Source organism: Suncus etruscus, chromosome 13, assembly GCF_024139225.1.
Source record: "Suncus etruscus isolate mSunEtr1 chromosome 13, mSunEtr1.pri.cur, whole genome shotgun sequence".
Lineage (NCBI taxonomy): Eukaryota > Metazoa > Chordata > Mammalia > Eulipotyphla > Soricidae > Suncus > Suncus etruscus.
In genome coordinates this window covers 25,908,209-25,932,331 of record NC_064860.1, presented here as the reverse complement: position 1 = coordinate 25,932,331, position 24,123 = coordinate 25,908,209, and the positions used below count along the sequence as shown (strand labels likewise).

Below are 24,123 nucleotides of genomic sequence, written 5' to 3'. Positions count from 1 at the left end.
ATCTAGGATATGGCCCCCAAACAAATGTATGAAACAAAGTTTTTAAATGACATGTGAATTAGAAGAAGCATTGAAAAATGTAAATAACAGACTTCGGAATTAGAACTATTTTAATTCAAATTCAAATTTTATCTTCAAAACTAAAAGTTATGCCACAATGAAGGGCCAGAGCAATAGCACAGAGGAAAGGACACCTGCTTTGCATGCAATTGAACCAGCATCCTCAAGCACTGCCACAAAGCATTCCTGAGTGCAGAACCAGAAGTAACCCCTGAACACCTCCAGGTGTGGCCAAAAATGAAAAAATAAAGTCATGTCACTTTTATGAGATCCACTTCACTAGCAAGTGTTAATGAGGATGTGGAGAAATTGAAACCCATGTGTATGTATTATTGATAAGCATGAAAAATGATGTACCTTCTATGGAAAGCAATAAGGAAATGGCCCCAGAATTAAAACGTATTATTAAGATAAAAGCATTTCCATTAATATTTCATGATTCCACTAAGCTTATACACAAGAGAACTGAAAGCAGTGTCCTGGACAGATGTTTTGGAGTCAATACTCACAGTATTATTCATAACAATTAAGCCACCCAAATATACATTGAGAATGAATAAACAAAATATGATGTTTACATTCAATAGGGCCTTAAAAAAGGAAGAAAACCCTAGAAACCATGGAGAGAGCTCCAAGGACACAAGCCTTGCATAACCAAGGCTGTGAGTTCAATGCCCCAAGTTCAACCCCTGCCACTGCATGTTGTATGTCCCCCCTATGCTCACTCTCCATCATCCTGGTGATCCCTGAGCATCACTGACCTCACTAGCACATCACTGGGAGTGGTCACAGCCCCCTGAACAATGCTTTTGAAGGCCTCCTCCAAAAAATAGTGGGAGAAAGGGAAGAAAAAGGGAAATATTCTGGCACAGTGAAATATGCGAGGACCTTGAGGATAAAATGTGAGTGAAATAATAATTCACATGCCAAGAATATACACTGTACAACTCCATTTTTGAAAGATTTCTAGTCAAATTAAGAACAAGGGTTGCAAGGAATGTGGACAGGAATAAGGATTGGGGAAGTGAATACTGCTTAAGGCTCATAGTTTCAGTTTTGATAAAATAAAGTCCTTGAGAGACTGATTGTAGCAATGGAAATACTATAAAGGGAATGTCTTCAGTGTCACAAAAAATTATACATTTAAAAATGGCTAAAATAGCAATTTTTTACACAGTATTTTACAAAAAAAAAAAAAAAAACAATAAAAGTTTAATCCCTCTACACTACAACTACTAATTCCACTAAATATTGAGAACACTGGTTTTGGAGCCAGAGCAACAGTACAACAGGTAGGGTGCTTGATTTGTAAGCGACTGACCTAGGTTCGATCCTCAGCATCCCATATGGTCCCCCAAGCACTTCCAGGAATAATTCCTGAGTGCAGAGAGCTAGGAGCACCCTCCCAAAAAAATTTAAAAGAGAACACTGATTTTAAGTATTTGCTATTTCTCGTGACCTGTAGGAAAAAAGGCTGATTATTTAAACTCAGCAAAATTCCAGTCTCCAAACCCCCAGAAACCTAATAGGTAAAATATTAATAAAAAAAAAAAAAAAAAAAAGGGGCCGGGCGGTGGCGCAAGAGGTAAGGTGCCTGCCTTGCCTGCGCTAGCCTTGGACGGACCGCGGTTCGATCCCCCGGTGTCCCATATGGTCCCCCAAGCCAGGAGCGACTTCTGAGCACATAGCCAGGAGTAACCCCTGAGCGTTACCGGGTGTGGCCCAAAAACCAAAAAAAAAAAAAAAAAAAAAAAAAAGGGGCTGGGAAGGTGGCGCTACAGGTTAGGTGTCTGCCTTGCAAGCGGATGGACCGCGGTTCGATCCCCCGGTGTCCCATATGGTCCTCCCAAGCCAGGGGTGATTTCTGAGTGCATAGCCAGGAGTAACCCATGAGCGTCAAACGGGTGTGGCCCAAAAACAAAAAAAAAAAAAAGGGCCCGGAGAGATAGCACAGCGGCGTTTGCCTTGCAAGCAGCCGATCCAGGACCAAAGGTGGTTGGTTCAAATCCCGGTGTCCCATATGGTCCCCCGTGCCTGCCAGGAGCTATTTCTGAGCAGACAGCCAGGAGTAAACCCTGAGCACTGCCGGGTGTGGTCCAAAAACCAAAAAAAAAAAAAAAAAAAAAAACAGGTGAAAACAATGCTAAAGAACCTAAGAGTCACATTAGTAGCCTTAGTGGCCAAATTAGGCATGTGTCTTTAACCAGCCTTTCAGAGAACATGGAAAATCTTTCTCTACAATATTTCCTAGCCAAAGCTATATCAGAATACAAATTACCAGCCTCACTGGTAATTTTTTTATTTTTTTTTTTTTTTTGGTTTTTTTTGGGGGGGCCACACCCGTTTGATGCTCAGGGGTTACTCCTGGCTAAGCGTTCAGAAATTGCCCCTGGCTTGGGGGGACCATACGGGACGCCAGGGGAATCGAACCGAGGTCCTGATCCTTGGCTAGCGCTTGCAAGGCAGACACCTTACCTCTAGCGCCACCTCGCCGGCCCCCTCACTGGTAATTTAAGGTCTCTTTAAGTGTGACAGAACATAGTCTGATTATCAACTCACCTGTACTGCCACCCAGTGACAAGATTGGTGTACTTCATTAAGTAGCCATAGACATTTTCCATGTGATCACTGTTTCAAAAGATCAGAAAGAGTCAAAGTCAGAGAAATGAAGAGAAATATCAATTAATCATATGACTTGAAAAGTAGTTGTAGATACATGTATTTTTTAAAAAATAAGTAAAAGGTAACAGAAATTTTATAACCCAAATTTCATATTCATGGGAGCCAGAGAAATCTTTCCCCAAACAAATGTAATTACTTACAAATATACCATTTTGAACATAAAGTCATTATGTACAAAACAAATACAATATAGTATTATAAGGGAGAAAATATTTCACAACTTGTACAGACTGAAGATTATAAAATTCAGTTTGCTTTGCAGTGATGACAGTGGGATTTCTCATTCTTGGAGGTACTCAGGGACTACTGCTGCTGGCTCTGTGCTCAGGAGTAGTCCCTAGCAGTACTGAGTGGATTATATTTGGTGCTGTGAATTGAACCAGGTTGGCTGAATACAAAGTAAATACCTAACTTCCTGCATTATATTTCCAGTCCTACAATCCAGTTTTATGTTCTAGAGCAGCTAAAATGGTCTTATCAATTAGTGCATCATCTACTCTTGTGGGACACACAAACCAATCTATTTTGTGTATGCAATTCTCAGGGGATGATCATTGGTTCCAGGGCGTTTGGCATCCAAAGCAATTGTTATCTCTCCTTTGATATCTCTCCAGTCCTCATTTTATATTTTTATTTTATATTAAAAATGCCTTTTAATTACATTGTCTTCCTTCTTTGAATTGTTTTTTTGTTTTTTGTTTTTTGTTTTTTTTTTTTGGTTTTTGGGCCACACCCGGCAATGCTCAGGGGTTACTCCTGGCTGTCTGCTCAGAAATAGCTCCTGGCAGGCACGGGGGACCATATGGGACACCAGGATTCGAACCAACCACCTTTGGTCCTGGATCGGTTGCTTGCAAGGCAAACGCCGCTGTGCTATCTCTCCAGACCCTGAATCATTGTTTTAAAATAAAAAAATAAAATAAAATAAAATGCCTATTAAGAAACTGAAGAGAAAAAAAAGAAACTAAAGAAAATATACAAAGACTAATGCATTTGCTTGCACATAATCTACCCAGGTTCATTTACTGGCACTGCTTATAGTCCCTGAGCCCCACCAGGTGTGATCTCTTAGCACTGCCAGTTGTGATCCCAAACAAAATTTAAAAAAAAAAAAAAAAAAAAGCAAGCAAAAGAGTTCCTTTTTAGAGGACTAAAGAGAGGACAAAAATGCTGAGTTCATGCATTCCATTAAGAAAACCTAGGGGCCCGGAGAGATAGCACAGCGGCGTTTGCCTTGCAAGCAGCCAATCCAGGACCAAAGGTGGTTGGTTCAAATTCCGGTGTCCCATGTGGTCCCCCGTGCCTGCCAGGAGCTATTTCTGAGCAGACAGCCAGGAGAAACCCCTGAACACCGCCAGGTGTGGCCCAAAAACCAAAGGAAAAAAGAAAAAAAAAAAGAAAACCTAGAAGAAATGGACAGTTCTTAAACTAACACAACCTCCTAAAATTAAGTGGGGGCTAGACAGAATATCAGGTAAGGCACTTGATTTGCCAACAGAACACATGGCCGACCTGTGCTCTATCTACAGCATCCCATATGGTCACCTAAGCATTACCAGGAATAATTCCTGAGTCAGGAGTGACCCCTAAACACAACCAGTTATACACCCCCCCACAAAATTTCCTCAAGAACAAAAACCAAGAATCAGATGGTTTCACTACTGAATTTTATTAATCACTCAATAATGATGTATTAGGGGCCGGACAGATAGCATGGAGGTAAGGCGTTTGCCTTTCATGCAGGAGGTCATCGGTTCGAATCCCGGCGTCCCATGGTTCCCCGTGCCTGCCAGGAGCAATTTCTGAGCCTGGAGCCAGGAATAACCCCTGAGCACTGCCGAGTGTGACCCAAAAACCACACACACACACACAAAAAAAAAGAATGATGTATTACACACCCCAAGAATTCTTTCAAACACTGTTTTTGGGGGTCACATCCATCAGTGCTCAATGCTCACTCCTGGTGGGAGTCTAGGAACCGTATGTAGTGGGGCCAGGAGTCAAACCAGAATTGGCCACCTGCAAAGCAAGTGTTTTATCTGCTGTACTAGATCTCTAGTCCTATCAATACTTTTTTTTTTTTTTTTTTTTTTGGTTTTTGGGTCACACCCAGCAGCGCTCAGGGGTTACTCCTGGCTCCATGCTCAGAAAATCTTCCCTGGCAGGCATGGGGGACCATATGGGATGCCAGGATTCAAATCATCGTCCTTTTGCATGAAAGGCAAATGCCTTACCTCCATGCTATCTCTCCGGCCCCCTATCAATACATTTTTTTTTTCTTTTTGGTTTTTGGGCCACACCCGTTTGGCGCTCAGGGGTTACTCCTGGTTATTCGCTCAGAAATCGCTCCTGGCTTGGGGGACCATATGGGACACCGGGGGATGGAACCGCAGTTCGTCCTACGCTAGCCCTTGCAAGGCAGACACCTTACCTCTAGCGCCACCTTCCCGGCCCCCTATCAATAGAGTGAAATTTTAGAAGCAATGTTTACATGTTCAAAATATTAATGCCATTAATCATAATAATATTTAATGTTAAAAATATAAGTATTTGAAATGTTTTAAAATTACAAAAGATGTTGACATGGCTTATTTGATTATAGCATATTCTCACTCTGAAAGTACCAAAAATTCAAAAATGTAATTATACTCTGCTATTTATAATTCACATATAATTAATTCACTGGGCAAATCAAGTTAAATGAATTAATATAAGAAAAATTCTGGGGCCCGGAGAGATAGCATAGCGGTGTTTGCCTTGCAAGCAGCCGATCCAGGACCAAAGGTGGTTGGGTTCGAATCCCGGTGTCCCATATGGTCGGTCCCCCGTGCCTGCCAGAAGCTATTTCTGAGCAGACAGCCAGGAGTAACCCCTGAGCACTGCCGGGTGTGGCCCAAAAACCAAAAAAAAAAAAAAAAAATTCTGGGGCCCGAGAGATAGCATGGAGGTAAGGCGTTTGCCTCTCATGCAGGAGGTCATCGGTTCAAATCCCGGTGTCCCATATGGTCCCCCGTGCCTGCCAGGAGCAACTTCTGAGCCTGGAGCCAGGAATAACCCCTGAGCACTGCCGGGTGTGACCCAAAAACCACAAAAAAAAAAAAAGAAAAAAGAAAAATTCTAACTTCCTCCCTTGCTTCCTTCCGTCCTTTTCTTCTTACCTTATTTCCTCCCACTTTCCTTTCTTTCCCTTTTTTCTTCCTTTCTTTCTTCCTTTAAAAAAAAAACCACACAAAAAGAAAAATTTTCTTCTTTAGATTGGCTAATTAATCTGTCCTCTCACTCCTCCCACTGCTGTGCTCTAGCTAATGCTTCCAGCTGAGGTGAACCAACTGAGCCATCTGGTGGTCAGTTTAATAAATATCTCTAGGAATGAGAGTCTTTTGTTTCCTCTCTTCTTTTTTTTTTTTTTGGGCCACACCCGGTAACGCTCAGGGGTTACTCCTGGCTATGTGCTCAGAAGTTGCTCCTGGCTTGGGGGACCATATGGGACACCGGGGGATCGAACCGCGGTCCGTCCAAGGCTAGCGCAGGCAAGGCAGGCACCTTACCTTTAGCACCACCGCCCGGCCCCGTTTCCTCTCTTCTTGATACCAGATATTTCTAAGCCTCATTGCTTGGCTCCCACTTAAAATGTGTGAATTTTGGGGCCAGAGCGGTGGTGCAAGCAATAGGGAGTTTGTTCGCCTTGCATGCGCTAATGTAGGACAGACCTTGTTCGATCCCCCAGTGTCCCATATGGTTCCCTCAAGCCAGGAGCGATTTATGAGCGCATAGACAGGAGTAACCCTTGAGGGTCACAGGGTGTGGCCCAAAAACCAAAAAAAAAAAAGTGTGAATTTTTTAAAGATATTTATAATGGCTCTAATATGAAAAAGTTGTTAAAGTATGAATACACCCTAATTAATACATTATACTATCTATTATCTTGTATTCTATAGAGAGGATAGTCCAAGAGATTTAGAAACTAAAATATAAAACATGAAAAATTTATTTCCTTTCAATTCATAATCAGTTACACTACTCAACAAATTCGGGCTTGCCCTTCAGCATCCCGAGATTGATCCCCAGCTCCTCATAAGGTTCCTGAACCCTGGCAGAAGTAATCCCTGAGGCACAGAGCCAGAAATATACCCTCCCCAGAATTGGGTAAATTTTTGTTTGTTTGTTTTGGGGCCACACTATGCACTCAGAAATCGTTCCTGGCTTGGGGACCATATGGGACGCCGGGGATAGAACCGCAGTCCATCCTAGGCACGGGCAAAACAGACGCCTTACCCTTATGCCACCACTGGCCCCAGAATTAGGTAAATTCTTACCTTTTAATAGTTGCTATATTTCTTTGGGATTAGCACTAGAAGATGACAGTCTAAAAATAGAGATCTGGAAACACCAACTAGTATCTGAAGTCATATGAAAAAATGAAATCACTGAGGAAGATGGTAAAATGACAAGAGATGGGAAAATTGAATAGAGAACTTGAAGGGGAAGTTTTAAAGGCAAGAAGAAAATGGAGGTGGCCGGAAAGATAGCATGGAGGTAGGGTGCTTGCCTTTCATGCAAAAGGACAGTGGTTAGAATCCCTGCATCCCATATGGTCCCCTGAGCCTGCCAGGAGCGATTTCTGAGCACAGATCCAGGAGTAACCCCTGAGCACTGCCAGGTGTGACCCAAAAACCAAAAACCAAAAAAAAAAAAAGAAGAAGAAGAAGAAGAAGAAGAAGAAGAAGAAGAAGAAGAAGAAGAAGAAGAAGAAGAAGAAGAAGAAGAAGAAGAAGAAGAAGAAGAAAATGGAGAGACGATAAAACATAGTTGAAAATGGGAAGAAAATTGGAGGAGTTTCTCAATTAAGTCTATAGTCAGGAAAGCTCTAAACACTGTGGGTTGAAAATGAAGAATTTTGTGTCAGGTCTAAAAACTCTGAGATAACAACACCTGTAAAGAGCTTGCTACTGAATCACCAGTGGGTCAGAGAGGAAATCAAAAGATGAGAATATGAGCTACCAGAACTTGCTGACACAGCATTAAGAGGACACAGCATCCCATAAGGTCCCCCGAGCCTGCCAGGAGCAATTTCTGAGCCTGAGCGCTGCCGGGTGTGACCCAAAAACAAAAAAACAAAACAAAAAAAAGACCTACTATCAATCTTTCTCAGGCTCTTTCAGAAAACTGAATGCCGCCAAGTATGGCCCAAAAACCAAAAACCAAAAGAAAAAAATCATTAAAGAGAAGAACAGAAATTTCCTCAAAAAAAAAAAATATATAGATGGCCAAAAGACACATGAAAAATGCTGTATATCAGGGGTGGCGAACAAGTTCAACACAAAGAGCCAAAATTTTAAACTGTGAGAGTCAGAGAGCCACACCACGCAGTGACCTGCCAAAACAGACAAACACTCACACAAAAGCATCTCATTTTAACAATAATCTATTAAACACATATTGCATTTTGCCATTTTGAGTGAGGGTCAAAATCCTGTTCGCCACCCCTACTCTATATCATTATATAACAGGGAAATACATATCAAAACATACCACAGAAACTGGCTCACATCAAACAGAATAAGAACAATCAGTGCTGGATAGAACAGGACTCTCATTCTCTGCTGGGGAATGTAGACTGGTCCAGCCATTTTGGAAAACAATATGGACTTTCCTCAAATAACTAGAAATTGAACTTCCATATGACCCAACAATACCACTCCTGAGGATATACCCTAGAAACCCAAAAACACAATACAGAAAAGGTATCTGCACTCCTATGTTCATTGCAGCACTAGTCACAATAGACAGAATTTGGAAACAACCCAAGTGCCCAAGTGCCAGAGAACAGATGAGTAGCATGAAATGCTCTCTCTTCTTTTTGTAGTGCTTTTATTTTTAAGACGAATGAATAGCTCTGTAGCTAAGCTCTAAGATTAGAGAAGACTGAAAATTAATACATTCTTCATTCACTACTACTTTCTACCCAATAAATCACACTGTCTGCCAATCTAGCCTTAATGGTTTCCTTTCTTTCAAGCTGAACACCTTCCCTTCAGTACCTCAGCTCTGGTAATTACAACAAACCCCCTAGAGACTATTTTATTCCCATCCATCACATTCAGTCCCAAACTCAGCTCTAGAGCTGGAGAGATAGTATAATGAGGAAGGCATTTGCCTCGCATGTAACCAACTCAAGTTAGATCTCTGGTGTCCCATCTGGTCCTCCTAGCCTGCTGAGAATGATTTCAGAATGCAGAGTCAAAGTAACCTCTGAGCACTGCTGGATCTGGCACCCCGAAACAAAACAAAACAAAACAAAAAGTCAAGTCCAAAAACAAGTTTCCAACTGTCACTTGTTAAACCTACCTCTATAATAAATGATAATCTATTAGCACATCCATACTAACATCTGTGATAAGCTCCAAGTAATTCCCATCTCCTGGGACTTGTGAGTTGATTTCATTACTTTCTTCTAATGAATAATGAAAAGTGATATGATTTAACATTCATGTTACCTTACCAAAGAATAGGTTCCTTCAACTAGCACTCTCTTGCCTTTTCACTTCCTCACTCTGATGAAACAAGTTACTGCTAATAAGATGACCAATGCAGAAGTATGAGACCAAAAGACAAAGAAAACTGGGAGCAGCTGAGTTCTTGAAGAACTGATCTTTGCACAACAGTCCAAAAGAAATAAATTGTGTCAAAGGGACATGAGTCAGCCAAGAAGCAGGAACCTGCCCAGATGAGCCTCAAGATTATTGTAATCTCAGGCCAGAGAGATAGTACAGCAGAAAACATTTTCATTGCATGGATCACACAAGACCCCAAACACCTCTAGGAGTGACCCCTTAGCACAGAGCCAGGAATAAACTCTGAGAACAAGAACTGCTTGGTGTGGAAAGACTCCCCACTCCCCTCAAAAAAGATGACTAGTCCTGGACACACCCAGAGTTAGTCACATCAAAACTACTAAGTCACAAAACTATGAAATAAAAAGTGCTACATATACATAATGGAATACTATGCAGCCGTCAGGAGAGATGAAGTCATGAAATTTTCCTACACATGGATGTACATGGAATCTATTATGCTGAGTGAAGTAAGTCAGAGGGAGAGAGAAAGACGCAGAATGATTTCACTCATCTATGGGTTTTAAGAAAAATGAAAGGGGCTGGAGAAATAGTACGGAGGTAAGGTGTTTGCCTTCCATGCAGAAGGTCATCAGTTTGAATCCCAGCATCCCATATGGTCCCCCGTGCCTGCCAGGAGCAATTTTTTAGCATGGAGCCAGGAATAACCCCTGAACACTGCCGGGTGTGACCCAAAAACCACAAAAAAAAAAAAAAAAGACATTTTTAACATTATCTCAGAGACAAGAGAGATGAGGGCTGGTAGGTGCAGCTCATGACATGAAGCTCATCACATAGAGTGATGAGGGCAGTTGGAGAGATGACTACACTGAAAACTATCATAACAATGTGAATGAATGAGGGAAATAGAAAGCCGTCTCGAGTACAGGTGTGGGGGGGGTGGGGAGGAGGGAGATCTGGGAAATTGGTGGTGGGAATGTTGCACTGGTGAAGGGGGGTGTTCTTTACATGACTGTAATCATACAACTATAATCATATTTGTAATTACGGTGTTTAAATAAAGATAATAATAAAAGTAAAGAAATAAAAAGTGCTTCTATAATATTGTGATAATTTATAATGCAACAATAGGCAACACAATCTCACATTGTATCTCAAAAAAATCAGACATTAAAAAATTAAATATAGGGGCCGGAGAGATAGCATGGAGGTAAAGCGTTTGCCTTTCATGCAGGAGGTCATCGGTTCAAATCCCGGCGTCCCATATGGTCCCCCGTGCCTGCCAGGAGCAATTTCTGAGCCTGGAGCCAGGAATAACCCCTGAGCACTGCCTGGTGTGACCCAAAAACCAAAAAAAAAAAAAAAAAAAAAATTAAATATAGGGGCTAGAGTGACAGCACAACAGTAGGGCATTTGCCTTGCATGCAGTCAACCCAGGACAGACCCAGGTTCGATCCACAGCATCCCATATGGTCCCCCGAGCTTGCCAAGAGCAATTTCTGAGCACAGAGCCAGAATTAACTCCTGAGCGCCGCCAGGGGTGCCCCCCCAAAAAAATTAAATATAAAATTGTCAAATCACTTTATGAATATATAAAGATAAATGTTTATAAAAAAAAAATAAGTGTCTGGGGCCGGAGAGATAGCACAGTGGTAAGGCATTTGCCTTGCAAGCAGCCGACCCAAGACCGACATTGGTTCGAATTCGGCATCCCATATGGTCCCCCGTGCCTGCCAGGAGTGATTTCTGAGCACAGAGCCAGGAGTAACCCCTGAGCACCGCTAGGTGTGGCCCCAAAACCAAAAAAAAAGTTTCTGGGACCATGGAGCCAGAGCAGTGGTGCAAGCGGTAGGGTGTTTACCTTGCACGCACTAACCTAGGACGGACCACTGTTCGATCCCCCAGCATCCCATATGGTCCCCCAAGCAATTTCTGAGTGCATAGCCAGGAGTAACCCCTACGTGTCAGTGTATGTGGCCCAAAAACAAAAACAAACAAAAAAAAGTTTTTCTGGGACGAGAGTAAAGTGCAGTAAGTAAAGCACTTGCCTTGCATATGGCCAATCCAAGTTCAATCCCTTGCACCCCATACAGTCCCCAAAGCACTGCCAGAAACAATTCCTGAAGCCCTGAGTACCACCAGAAGTGGGATCCCCAAATAAAAAAAGTTTCTGGACCTGGGAGATTGCCAGGGAGATCAGTGATAAGGTACATGCCTGCATGTGTAAGGCCCTTAAATTGATTTTCAGCACTACACACAAATGTGCACATGCACAGAAGTCAAGCATGGTAGCTTAGAGTAGCAAGTCTTAACTGAGGTCCCACAGTATTCCAAGCATTACCACTAAAAACTGCATAAATGGGGGTGAGAAGGTCACAGTACAAGATGAGGGGCTAACTTGTAGGGCAGGGCACAGGAAGAAAGATTAAAGGAAATATGGGTAGGGAGTGATGGCCAAAGTGATAGTATAGAGGGGAGGGAAGGCACTTACTTTGCATACAGCCAACCCAGTTTTAATCCCGTGCATCCCATATGGTCCCCCACGCACTATTCCTGAGTGCAGAACTAGGAATAACCTCTGAACATTGCTCAACACACACACACACACACACACACACACACACACACACAACACACAGCCCAAAACAGTTGTAAAACAGATGACAAATAATGGCTTAGAGCACATGCAGTTGTATGGCCATAAATTCAAATCAAATTCCTAGTGCCCCACAGTCAATAAGCACAAAGTCTGGCATCTCAGAGAGGAGGATTCTCTCCCCTGGTGCCAGAAACAATTTCCAGATGTAGAGCAGCCAGGTGTGTGTAAGTACCATATAAAGAAGTGAGGCCCATGGTGAGCATTGTCACTGAAAACATACAGAGCCACAAGAAGTATGACCTGGCAAGTAGTACATGAGTGAACACTACATGGTCACTACATGAGAGACTCCTACAAAAATTACAACCCTAACATGTATATCAACCAGGAGGATTATCTCAGGAACCAGAGAGAGAATACAGTGAATAAGGTACTTGCCTCGTGTGCAACTAACCTAGGAACCCTATATAGTCCCCATGCCCTACCAAGAATGATCCCGAAAGCCAACATAGGTGTGACAAGTCCTGCTGTCACCAAAAAAGGGAACGCTCACCCTGTAAGCATGAATGCAGTCCCACAACTAAAGGGATGCTAACCTTGGTACACACAGTGACCAAGTGTGCAAATCTTGCAATGTGTGACCCCAAACCCACTAGCAAGCACCATAGCCAGGCTTGCATGCAATCCCTGTTCATCACAACAGTGAAGGGAGAAAGGAATTGTTAAAATATATGATGCCGGGAGGTGAAAAAAATAATATGATGCCACTGGAATAACAGTACAGGGGGTAAGGTCTTTGCCTCTGATCCCCAAGACTATATAGGGTCCCCCAAACCTACTAGAGGTGATCCCTGAGTGCAGATTCAGGAATAAACCCTGTCTCTGGTTTGTGGCCCCCAAAACAAAACAAAAAAATATCGAGAACGTGGAAAGGGGAGAAAATAGCTGAAATATGTGAAGACAGTCATAAAATGCAAACTTCCTGTATATAGCAAATTATATAGACATAATTTCTGCTTAGCTAAAAGCTATTAAAAATAAATCTTAAGAGGCCAGAGTGATAACATAGCAGGTAGGGCATTTGTCTTGTATGTGGACCCGAGTTTAATCCCCGCCATCTCATATGGTCCCCAGAGCCTGCCAGGAGTGATTTCTTTTTTTTTTTTTTCTTTTGGTTTTTGGGCCACACCCGGCAGTGCTCAGGGGTTACTCCTGGCTGTCTGCTCAGAAATAGCTCCTGGCAGGCACAGGGGACCATATGGGACACTGGGATTTGAACCAACCACCTTTGGTCCTGGATCGGCTGCTTGCAAGGCAAACGCCACTGTGCTATCTCTCCGGGCCCCAGGAGTGATTTCTGAGCGCAAAAGCCATGAGTAACCTCTGAGTGCTGCCAGATATGGTCCTAAAACAGAAACAAAAAAATCTTAAATATCCCCATCATAAGAAATAAAGCTAAGAGGCAGGAGCAATAGTATAGCAGGTAGGGAATTTGCCTTTTCACAAGGCCAACTCAGGTTTGATTCCCAGCAATACATATATGGTCCTCTGATATTGCCAAGAGTAATTTCTGAGTACAGAGCCAGGAATAAGCCCTGAGCATCTCCATGTGTGACCTAAAAATCAAAATAAAACAAAATAAAACCAACAAACTTCAAAAAGAAACACCTGAGACCATGAAATTCCTAAAAACAGGGCCCGGAGAGATAGCACAGCGGTGTTTGCCTTGCAAGCAGCCGATCCAGGATCTAAGGTGGTTGATTCGAATCCCAGTGTCCCATATAGTCCCCCGTGCCTGCCAGGAGCTATTTCTGAGCAGACAGCCAGGAGTGACCCCTGAGCACCGCCGGGTGTGGCCCAAAAACCAAAAAAAAAAAAAAAAAAAAAATCCTAAAAACAAAGAATTAAGGAAAGTTCTTTAATACTGTGATTTATTTAACGAATTAAAGAAAGTTCTTTAGGGCCCAGAGAGATAGCACAGCGGTGTTTGCCTTGCAAGCAGCCAATCTAGGACCAAAGGTGGTTGGTTCGAATCCCGGTGTCCCATATGGTCCCCCGTGCCTGCCAGGAGCTATTTCTGAGCAGACAGCCAGGAGTAACCCCTGAGCACCACTGGGTGTGACCCAAAAAACAAAAAAAACAAAGAAAAAAGTTCTTTAATACTGTGTTAGTATGATTTTCCTATATCTAGCCTCAAAACCAAAAAAATAAAATAAAATGTATAAAGAACTCATACACTCACTGAAAAATACCCAGGGGCCAGAGAGATAAGTAACAGTGGGTAGGGTAATGGCTGACTCAGGTTTAATCCCTGGCAACACAAATAGTCATCTGAGGCTACGAGGAGTGAATCCTGGTACAAAACCAGGAACAAGGTATGTTCCCGCCCCCCAAAAAAAATAATGAAAAAATTTTTTTAAATCCTTGGACTGAGTGACAGGACAGCAGCAGGGCATTTTGCCTTGGACTCAGCCAACCTTGGTCTGACCCAGATTTGATCCCTGGCATCCTATATGGTCCCCAGAGCCTGCCAGGAGTGATTTCTGAATACAGATCCAGGAGTACTCTTTGAGCGCCACAGGGTGTGGCCCAAAACCCAGAAACAAACAAATAAACCTTGACTGAGGTCTTGGGGGTCTTAAGCTCAGTGACTTAGTGTGTCTGCCTTGCAAGTATGAGGCCATGGGTTTAAAACCCTTTCTGAAGGATCCTAATAGCTCTGTTGTCTGTGTTTCCCCAGCACAGCAAATTATTTCTGGCCACATCACACCAGGTGTTGTTAGTATCAAAACCACTGATGAACACAAGTAAAGTGATTTAACTCGAAAGAAAGGTATTGTCAAAACTGTACCCCTCCCCCCAAAAGTTCCAATCTGAAAAAAAAAAAAAGAGGAACGGAAAAGACTAACGGCTACCAGCACTTGACAAGCTCATCATTAACGATGAGGGAAAAGCGAAACAAAATCACTATGTGATACCATCTTCTTCATGTCAGAATGGTTATTATCAAAAAGACAAGTGTCTGGAAGGTTTTCAAGGCAGAAGAGATGAAAAAGTTGGTATTGGGGCTGGAAATAGTACAGCAGGTACGTTTTTGTCTGGCATGCGGTTGACCCTCAATCCCCGCATCCCGAACCTGACAAGAGTAATTTCTGAGTGCAGAGTCAGGAGTAACCCCTGAGTGACACCAGATGTGGCAAAAGAAAAAAAAAGAAAAAGAAAAAAATGTCTGGTATTTTTCAGAGTGCAAAGTGATTCAGGAACAAAGAATTCCTTTGGGGGCCAGAGAAATGGTACAGAGTAAGGAGCTTGCCTGAGTGATCACTCAGGGAATGATCCTTGAGTGCTTAGTGAGGAGTGAGCCCTAAGCACAGCTGGGTATAGCCAAAAAAAGAAAAAGAGAATTTCTTTGGGATGACTTCTATGAAAGTTTATCACTGACCCTAAACTACGAAATGTGAGCTAACATATATGTGGGTTTTTTGAAAAGTAAACACTATATAGGGCACGGGTCACAAACTTTCAGGGCCGGCCGGCCCTCCATACAACATTTTGTGGCCCTGCCCTAGAGGAATCTTTTTTTGTTTTGTTTTGTTTTAGTTGTTTGGGTCACACACACCCAATGTTCAAGGCTTACTACTGACTTTGCACTCAAGGATCACCCTGACTTTGCCTCCTGCGGCCCGCAGGTAAATTGAGTTTGAGACCCCTGATATAGGGGGTAGGATGGGATAGGCAAGAAACAAGTGAAGATGTGTAAAAGGGAATCTTTGTACAAGGCTATGAGAAATACAAATTGCTCCACCATAGAAAAATTTAGTTATCTAAACAAGTAAAGATCCGAGAGATGTCAGGGGCTAAGAATCTGCCTTACAAGCTGAGAGATCAATCCCAAGCACTACCCTCCATGTTCCAACCACAATCCTTGCAATACTACAACAAAGTAGACAGTAAACGTAACAAGCAAGTATGTGTGAGCAATGCAACAATGAACACCACAATTTAGATATCAGAGCAGGGTGCAACCTCCTGTGAGGATCAGCAGGTGTGTGCAACCTCCAGTAACCTCCAGTCACTATAACAACATCCTTAAAAACAGACCTATTGGTGGGGCCAAGAGACAGTACAAAGGGTAGGGCATTTGCCTTGCACACGGCTGACCAGATTTTGATCTCCAGCATCCTGGATGGTCCCCAAACACCTCCAGGAATGATTCCTAAGTGCAGAGCCAAGAGTAATTGCTAGGTGTGGCAAAAAAAAAAAAGCCAGAGTCTCGCTCAATGGGCTGACTGACCACATGCTTTATATACAGAAGGTCCCCAAGCCTGGATGTGGAATCTGGTCATCACAACAATGAAATGAAAGGGGTAAAAACAACATATATGCATGCTTTTGGTCACTGCAGAATTATTTTCAAAACTCAGTTCAGTGAGCCAGAGTGATAGGACAGCAGGGAGGTCATTTTTCTTGCATGCAGCCAACCTGGTATCCCATATGCCACCCTCCAGGAATAATTCCTAGTGTAGAGGAGAAACACTTGAGCACCACCAGGTGTGGCCCAAAGACAAAAAAGGGGGGGGGGGGAGGAAAAATACAGGACATGAAACTAGGCCCCGGAGAGATAGCACAGAGGTGTTTGCCTTGCAAGCAGCCGATCCAGGACCTGAGGTGGTTGATTCGAATCCCGGTGTCCCATATGGTCCCCCGTGCCTGCCAGGAGCTATTTCTGAGCAGATAGTCAGGAGTAACCCCTGAGCACTGCCGGGTGTGGCCCAAAAACCAAAAAGAAAAAAAGAAAAAAAGAAACTAGCCTATATGTCCACTTTAGGAAGAATGGGTAAATGGTTACAGAAATATACAATACACACAAAACATACACAACAGGGATGTGGGGCTCAGTAACTTAAGACAACTTGTGTCTTAAACAAACAAGGCTTAGAGTTCAATTTCTTATTGAATGCTCACCACAGCAACCTCTGGAGGAACTCTCCTCTAGAATGTGGATGAGCCCCATCTATAAAAGACTGACGTCAGAGAGCACATGCACAAGCTACTAGATACAAAGCACACATGACCACCACACACAGACAGGTGTGTGTGAGAGAACACTGCCATTATCACTGAAAGTGAAGGATGAGGGCTGGGGTGCAGGCATGGACTGGGGTGCATGCAGATGGACTTTTAGTTGAAACAGAAATAACTTCTCATTTAGATGTGAAATCTGAAATCCACTAAACTCCAAGAGAAAAACAGACTTGGGCTGGAGAAACAGTACAAAAGTTTAGGTACTTGGCCTTGCATGTGGATATGGTCATGCCAATGGTTCGAATCCAGGGAATGCATATGGTCCCTGAACACTGCTAACTCCACCGCCACCTCTCCACCAAACAGTTAAGTAGAACCCACAGGGGAGGAGAAATGTGGGCTGGGAAAATTCGGGGAGATGGGGTGGTCAGGAAGATGGCCCAAAAGGATGGAGCACATGCTTTGCATGAGGGAGGTCTGAATTTAATCATTAACTTTAATGATCCTCTGAGCTTTGTCAGGATAATCAGGATGGACCCCAGGACTGTATCACTAACAGCCCCTAAGCACTGCCAGCAGGGGACCACTCTCATCCCATCCAAAAAAATAGAGGGTCAAGAAGTATGATCTTCCAGTCACAGAATAATTAGCATGTGGTATATAAGCACAGTAACTCTCACAACAAACTATTACCATTTTTGGGTGAGGATGAGGAGGTAGGGAGGCCACAACTGGCAGTGCTCAAGGTTTTTCTTGGCTCTGCATTCAGAAATCACTTCTGATTGTGCTTGAAGAATTATAAGGAAGCCAGGGATTGAACCCAGGTTGGCTATGGACAAGACAATCACTCTACTCACTGTACTATTGCTCTGGCCCAGTAATGTCATCTTTTTTGTTTGTTTGTTTGTTTTGGGCCACACCGGGTGGCACTCAGGGGTTATTCCTGGCTATGTGCTCAGAAATCACTCCTGGCTGGGAGACATAAGGGACACCAAGGATCTAACCAAGGTCCATCCTGGGTCAGCCACATGCAAGGCAAACGCCCTACCGCTGCGCTATCACTCTGGCCCCAGTAAGTTCATTTTTTAAGTTGCTAACAATGGTAGATTTACTGTGATCACTTACTTCATAATGAATACAAACATCAAAACATTGTTTATAAACTTTAAACTAATAATGCTGTATGTCCACAATCATTTTGGGTCACACCTGGCAGTGCTCAGGGGTTACTCCTGGCTATATGCTCAGAAATAGCTCCTAGTAGGCTCGGGGGACCATATGGGATGCCAGGATTTGAACCACCATCCTTCCGCATGCAAAGCAAACGCCCTACCTCCATGCTATCTCTCTGGCCCTGTCCACAATATTTTTTACGATGGGCAAATCTGAATACAATTTTCACCAAAGAAGACTTACAAATAACCATTAAAAAATGCTCACCCTCATCCCCTTCCTATCATGCTCTTGTGACCCAGAGCACTACCAGAGTGGCCATGATGTCACCAGCACTGCTTGGTGTGCCAGAGCAGCACTAGCTCTCTAGGCCCACTTGGCACCAGCTCTCTAGGCCCACTTGGCAAAGTATTGATGTAAATGACCCCTAGACCCAAACATATAATACACACATACACACACACACACACACACACACACACACACACACACACACACACACACAAAAGTGGATCAAAGATAATAGTACAGAAAAGAGGGTAAGCTGCTGGCCTCAATATGGTTGACCGTATTTTGATCCCCAGCACCATATATAGTCTTCTGAGCCCAGCCTGGAATGACCCTTAAGAACAAAATGGGAGAATAAAGAGGCCGGAGCTACAGCACAGTGATAGGGCGTTTACCTTTGCACGTGGACGACCCAGGACTGACCAGTATTTGATGCTTGGCATTCCCATGGTCTCCCAAGCCTGCCAGGATTTCTGAGTGCAGAGCCAGGAGTAACCTGAGTATTATGGGTGTGGTCCAAAACAAATAAACAAACAAAAAGAAGAAAATTCAAATACAAGTGGAAGAAAAATCTCAAAAAGGGTTGATGTGCATGTAAAGTCCAATCTTTAGCATCCCATGGATACCAAAGCACTGCCAAAAGAACCCCTCAGTAGTCACTGAGCAGTGCCAGGTGAGTCCAAACACTGCCTCCCTCAAAAAAGAAAAACCTGGGCCTGAGTGATATGATAGCACAATGGTAGGGTGTTTGCTTTGTATGCAGCCAGCCTAGCTTGGGAACCTGGGGGATCCCCGATATTCCATATGGTTCCTCCCCACCCAAGCACCACCAGGATTAATTCCAGAGCACAAAGCCTGGAGTAATCCCTGAGCACTGCCGGGTGTGGCCCCCAATAAAACAAAGGGGGAAAAAACTTAAAAAAAAAAAAAAAAAAAAAGGTTGGGGCCGGAGAGATAGCATGGAGGTAAGGCGTTTGCCTTTCATGCAGAAGGTCATCGGTTCGAATCCCGGTGTCCCATATGGTCCCCTGTGCCTGCCAGGAGCAATTTCTGAGCATGGAGCCAGGAGTAACCCCTGAGCACTGCCGGGTGTGACCCAAAAAGCCACACAAAAAAAAAAAAAAAGGAAGAAAAATCTAAAAATATACATCATTTTTTATATATTTCATTAGTGAAGACAGAGCCAAGTCAAGAGTTGAGCAATCAACAGGAGTCAAGGAAATGAAGGTAGTTCACGTAAATAGCTTTTAAGAGGAAAGGATTATAAGAAACTAGTATGGTTTCCATTACTGTTGTTTTTTAAGTCTGGGACTTAAAGCCTCGGGGGAAGTAGTCAAAGAAAAGATAACTGCATAAGACAATGAAAAAGTAAACTGCTTGATCAATCTCCAAAAAAAAATCAATTAGACTGAGAGATAGGTGGATTAAGTTTAAAGAGGACTGTTCAAAATAAAGAAGTATCTTAAAGAAGAGGTACACCTAAAACATTATCTGTAGCTTAAAGGAAAGAGGTTCAGAGTTCCACAGAACTCAGCTTTTCAGATATTTAAGTTTTGTTTTGATTTTTAATAATAGCTATTTCTGGACCAGAGAAGTAACAGAAGTTCACTGTCAACCCCAGTTCTATCTCCAATACCACATACAGTGCTCAGGGGTTACTCCTGGCTGTCTGCTCAGAAATAGCTCCTGGCAGGCACAAGGGACCATATGGGACACAGGATTCAAACCAACCACCTTTAGTCCTGGATCGGCTGCTTGCAAGGCAAATGCCCCTGCCCCTGTGCTATCTCTCCGGGCCCTCTCCAAGCACTTTCATACAGTGTGCCTCCTGAGCACAAAAACAGAAGCAGTCTCTCAGCACTACTCCCCAAAACCCTATGATCCTCCACAAATTTTTGTGGGGAGAGTTCTTTGTTTTGCTTTGGGGCCATATTCAGGCTTTGCTCAGGTCTGTGCTCAGGGATCACTCCTGGCAGTGCTTGGGGACAATTTGAGATAACAGGGTTCAAACTCGGGTTGGCCTCGTGCAAGGCAACCACCCTACTTACTGTGCTATCCAACCCCTTGCCCCTCCCAAAAAAATATAGCCATTTCTTTGAAATAGCTTACTACTGTATCATAAGAGTTTTCTGCCTTCAACAATGTGTTCACCTGGATGACTTAAGGTCATTACACTTTGATTATTGGACTAGGAAGTGAAGTAGCTGAGTCTGCAGGTTAGTTTTTCAAATCTTTGACTATCCTACAATTTTAGTTGCCATTACTCCTGTTGCATTCCCCCCCGCCCCAAAAAAAAGACCTTTTTCATTTGTAATTCCAAAAGGATCTAGTTTAAAAAAATAAATTAAGTATTAAATAATGCCTTCAGTGAAAATAGGGCTTTGAATAGAAGTACAGGGGTAAAGAGGAAGGCAATTCACCATAGTGCTTCTAAGACAGTGTGTGCTTCAGTCTTCTTTTTCAGTTCAGCTGAGACTAGGTTTCAAAGAGGTGAGGCTTTTCAGGAACACTACTTTTTTTCCTACTTCCTTAAATGCCATCAAAATATATCTGCTCCATAATGGTACACTTTTAAAAGGCTGGTCTCTGGGGCTGGAGAAATGGCATGAGGAAAGGCATTTGCCTTGCATGCAGAAGGACAGTGGTTCGAATCCAGGCGTCCCATGTGGTCCCCTGAGCCTAGCCAGGAGCGATTTCTGAGCATGCAGCCAGGAGTAACCCCTGACGCTGCCAGGTGTGACCCAAAAACCAAAAATAAAATAAAATAAAAGGCTGGTCCTCAAACCACATATGCAAAGAGCAGCATGTTGATTCTAAAAGTGCCTTAGTATGTCCTGTTACTAAACAGACTTCCCTGTCTCATCATTCTAGATAAAGTTATAATCTTTATACAGTTTAGCTATGTATAGATAGTCGTGCATATTCCACATTTTTAGGTATTTTTCAGGGCAAAATTTACAACCTGCATAGAATCCTGCCTTGAAACTTTTTTCAAGTTTCATACAAATTTCACAAACAGCCCAAAGATTAAAAAAAAAAAAAAAAAAAAGGACTACATTAAGGTACACAAGCAGACAGTTTACTAAATTTTAAGAACTCAGTCCTTTAGATACCCTAATTAGGATACCCTAATTTCACTTATTTACTTTTTTTGGTGCCAAGTGTAGAGGCTAAAAAGCCTCACACACAAACACAAAGTAAAAGCCACATCTCCTGCCCATTTATTATTACAATTTGGGGGCCAAAGTGATAAGAGTGGATATGTGTTTGCCTTGCACAGAGCTGATCCCTGGTTCGATTCTAAGTCCTGATCTATGTCCCCCAGAGCTCCACCAGGAAGGATCCTTAAGCATCAAGCTAGGAGTAGACCCTGAGCACTGGCAAGTGAGGCCCATTAAGAAATAAGGCTGGGCCCGGAGAGATAGCACAGCGGCGTTTGCCTTGCAAGCAGCCGATCCAGGACCAAAGGTGGTTGGTTCGAATCCCGGTGTCCCATATGGTCCCCCGTGCCTGCCAGGAGCAATTTCTGAGCAGACAGCCAGGAGTAACCCCTGAGCACCGTCGGGTGTGGCCCAAAAACCAAAAAAAAAAAAAAAAAAAAAGAAAAAAAAAGAAATAAGGCTGACTACAACTTCTCTATATACCAAAACAAATTGCAACGCGGGCAAAAACAGGAGTGCAGAATTAAAGCGGAGAAAAGATGAATTCCTGGGCCCGGAGAGATAGCACAGCGGCGTTTGCCTTGCAAGCAGCCGATCCAGGACCAAAGTGGTTGGGTTCGAATCCCGGTGTCCCATATGGACCCCCGTGCCTGCCAGGAGCTATTTCTGAGCAGACAGCCAGGAGTAACCCCTGAGCATCGCCGGGTGTGGCCCAAAAACCAAAAAAAAGAAAGAAAGAAAAGATGAATTCCTCTAACAAAGGATGAGTTCCTCTAACAAAGGAAGTTAAGGGATACATCTCGGCAGTCTCCAAAAGTGTTTGTGTGTGTGTGCATATATAAATCTACACACACGCACACCTGTTGAATGGATCCATGAGTTAATTAATTAACCCTTGCTAATGAGAGATGAGATCCCAGTAAGTAGTAAGTAGTTAAGTGGTTCTGCAAAGTAGGCAAATCAATTTCCATGTCCATGTGGGAGGAAGGACATTTCCGGCATGCTTGACCTCCAAACCTCTTCATCAAGAGATCACCTTGGAGAAAGAGCTCCGTGCCATGCCATGCCATGCCATACCATACCTGTACTGCCAGCCTTTGGCACCGCCACCGCGGCTGCTGCTGCTACAGCTGCTGCTGCTGCTACTGATGCCCAGCCCCCCAGCAGCTGCTGTGACTGCTGTTCTTGTTGGGGGTCACGGCCGTAGCCAGGCCCTCCAGCTTGCCTTCGCTCTCTGACACTTTCATGCTGGACACAGGCTCGGGCCCCTGCATCGTAGTCACTACTCCCTCCGGAGTCCTCCGATCTCCCTCCAGCTAGGTTGGCAGAGAGTTGCGACTCCGTGCTAGTTGTCACACTGGATCTTGGGGCGGCTCTCCCCAGCAGAGTGGCTGCACCATCCAAGGGTGAACCCTGGCATGCATTCGCACTCTGGGCGAACTTTTCCAAGGCCGGGCAAGGGGTGGCGACGAGCAGAGCGATTATCCGTGGCACAGCTCCTCCTGCCCAGGCTCAAGAAAGGAGGGGAAGCACTGTCACTTGGTGACAGAGTCTCAGGCGCGGCAGAAACCAAGCAACAGCGTGAGGAGGGAGCAAAGGGCGCAGACCCGGGCCTGGGACCCGCGGCCTGACCTCTGGGCCCCGCCGCGCCCCCACTTCTGCTCTGACAGTCCAGTTCTCAGCCCCCGGGGCCGGTTCGGGCCGGTCGGGTCCGGTTGGGTCCGGTGCGGGCCGGTCGGGTCCGGTTGGGGCCGGTTCGGCCCGGTCGGGTCCGGTTCGGTCCAGTTGGGTCCGGTCGGGTCCGGTACCGGCCGGTCCGGGCCGGTCCAATTCGCTCGGCGGTTCCTTTAGCAGCCCTCCGCGAGCCCAGCGGAGAGGGCCGGGGCAGGAGGCCTCCGGAGGCGGGACGCCGGCTCTCCTCAGGGCCGCCCCGCTCGCGGCCACCACCAGCGGGAGTCCCGGGCCCTCGAGCGGCTCGGGAAGGAAGGGCGTGCGAGCCCGCTGGTCCTTTCTGCAGCCCCGAGAGTGGAAACCACGGCGGCGGCGGCCACCGCCCCACCCACAAGCCCACGGCGGGTCACTCGCGCACCCGCCCGCTCGCTTTCTTCTCCCCGCCTTCCCTTCCGGAAGCGCGTGAGCTCACTTCCGGTGGCGCGATTCGGCGGGAAGCGCCTGGCGCCATCTTGGAGAAGGGCACCTGCCCTCAGTGGGGCGGGGCCTCGGGGCAACCGGTGTGGGCGGGGCTAGGTGGGGCTGGCTGCAGGTGGAGGGAGGGGGCGGGAGAGGAGGATTTATAAGAGGGACTTCAGGGCCCGAGAAAAAAAAGGAGGAGGAGAAGGAGGAGGAGGAGGAGGAGGAGGAGGAGGAGAGGAGGAGGAGGAGGAGGAGGAGGAGGAGGAGGAGAAGGAGGAGGAGGAGGAGGGGGGAGGAGGAGGGGAGGAGGAGGAGGAGGAGGAGGAGGGAGGAGGAGGAGGAGAGGAGGAGGAAGAAGAAGAGGAGAGGAGAAGAGGAGGAAGAGAAGAAGGAGGAGAAGAAGAAGAAGAAGAGGAAGAGGAAGAAG

The 24,123-nt window shown here is 44.6% G+C and overlaps 1 protein-coding gene across 1 annotated transcript in view; it reads right to left on the bottom strand.

The window, feature by feature from the left end:
• The window catches only part of OSBPL11 (oxysterol binding protein like 11), a 70,554-nt gene extending 47,717 nt beyond the window's left edge, over positions 1-22,837 (bottom strand). The window contains 3 exon segments of the mRNA XM_049785890.1: positions 2,620-2,688; positions 22,646-22,719; positions 22,721-22,837. Of these exon segments, the coding sequence (XP_049641847.1) occupies positions 2,620-2,688; positions 22,646-22,719; positions 22,721-22,837 (260 nt within the window).
• Positions 22,838-24,123: the final 1,286 nt, after the last annotated feature.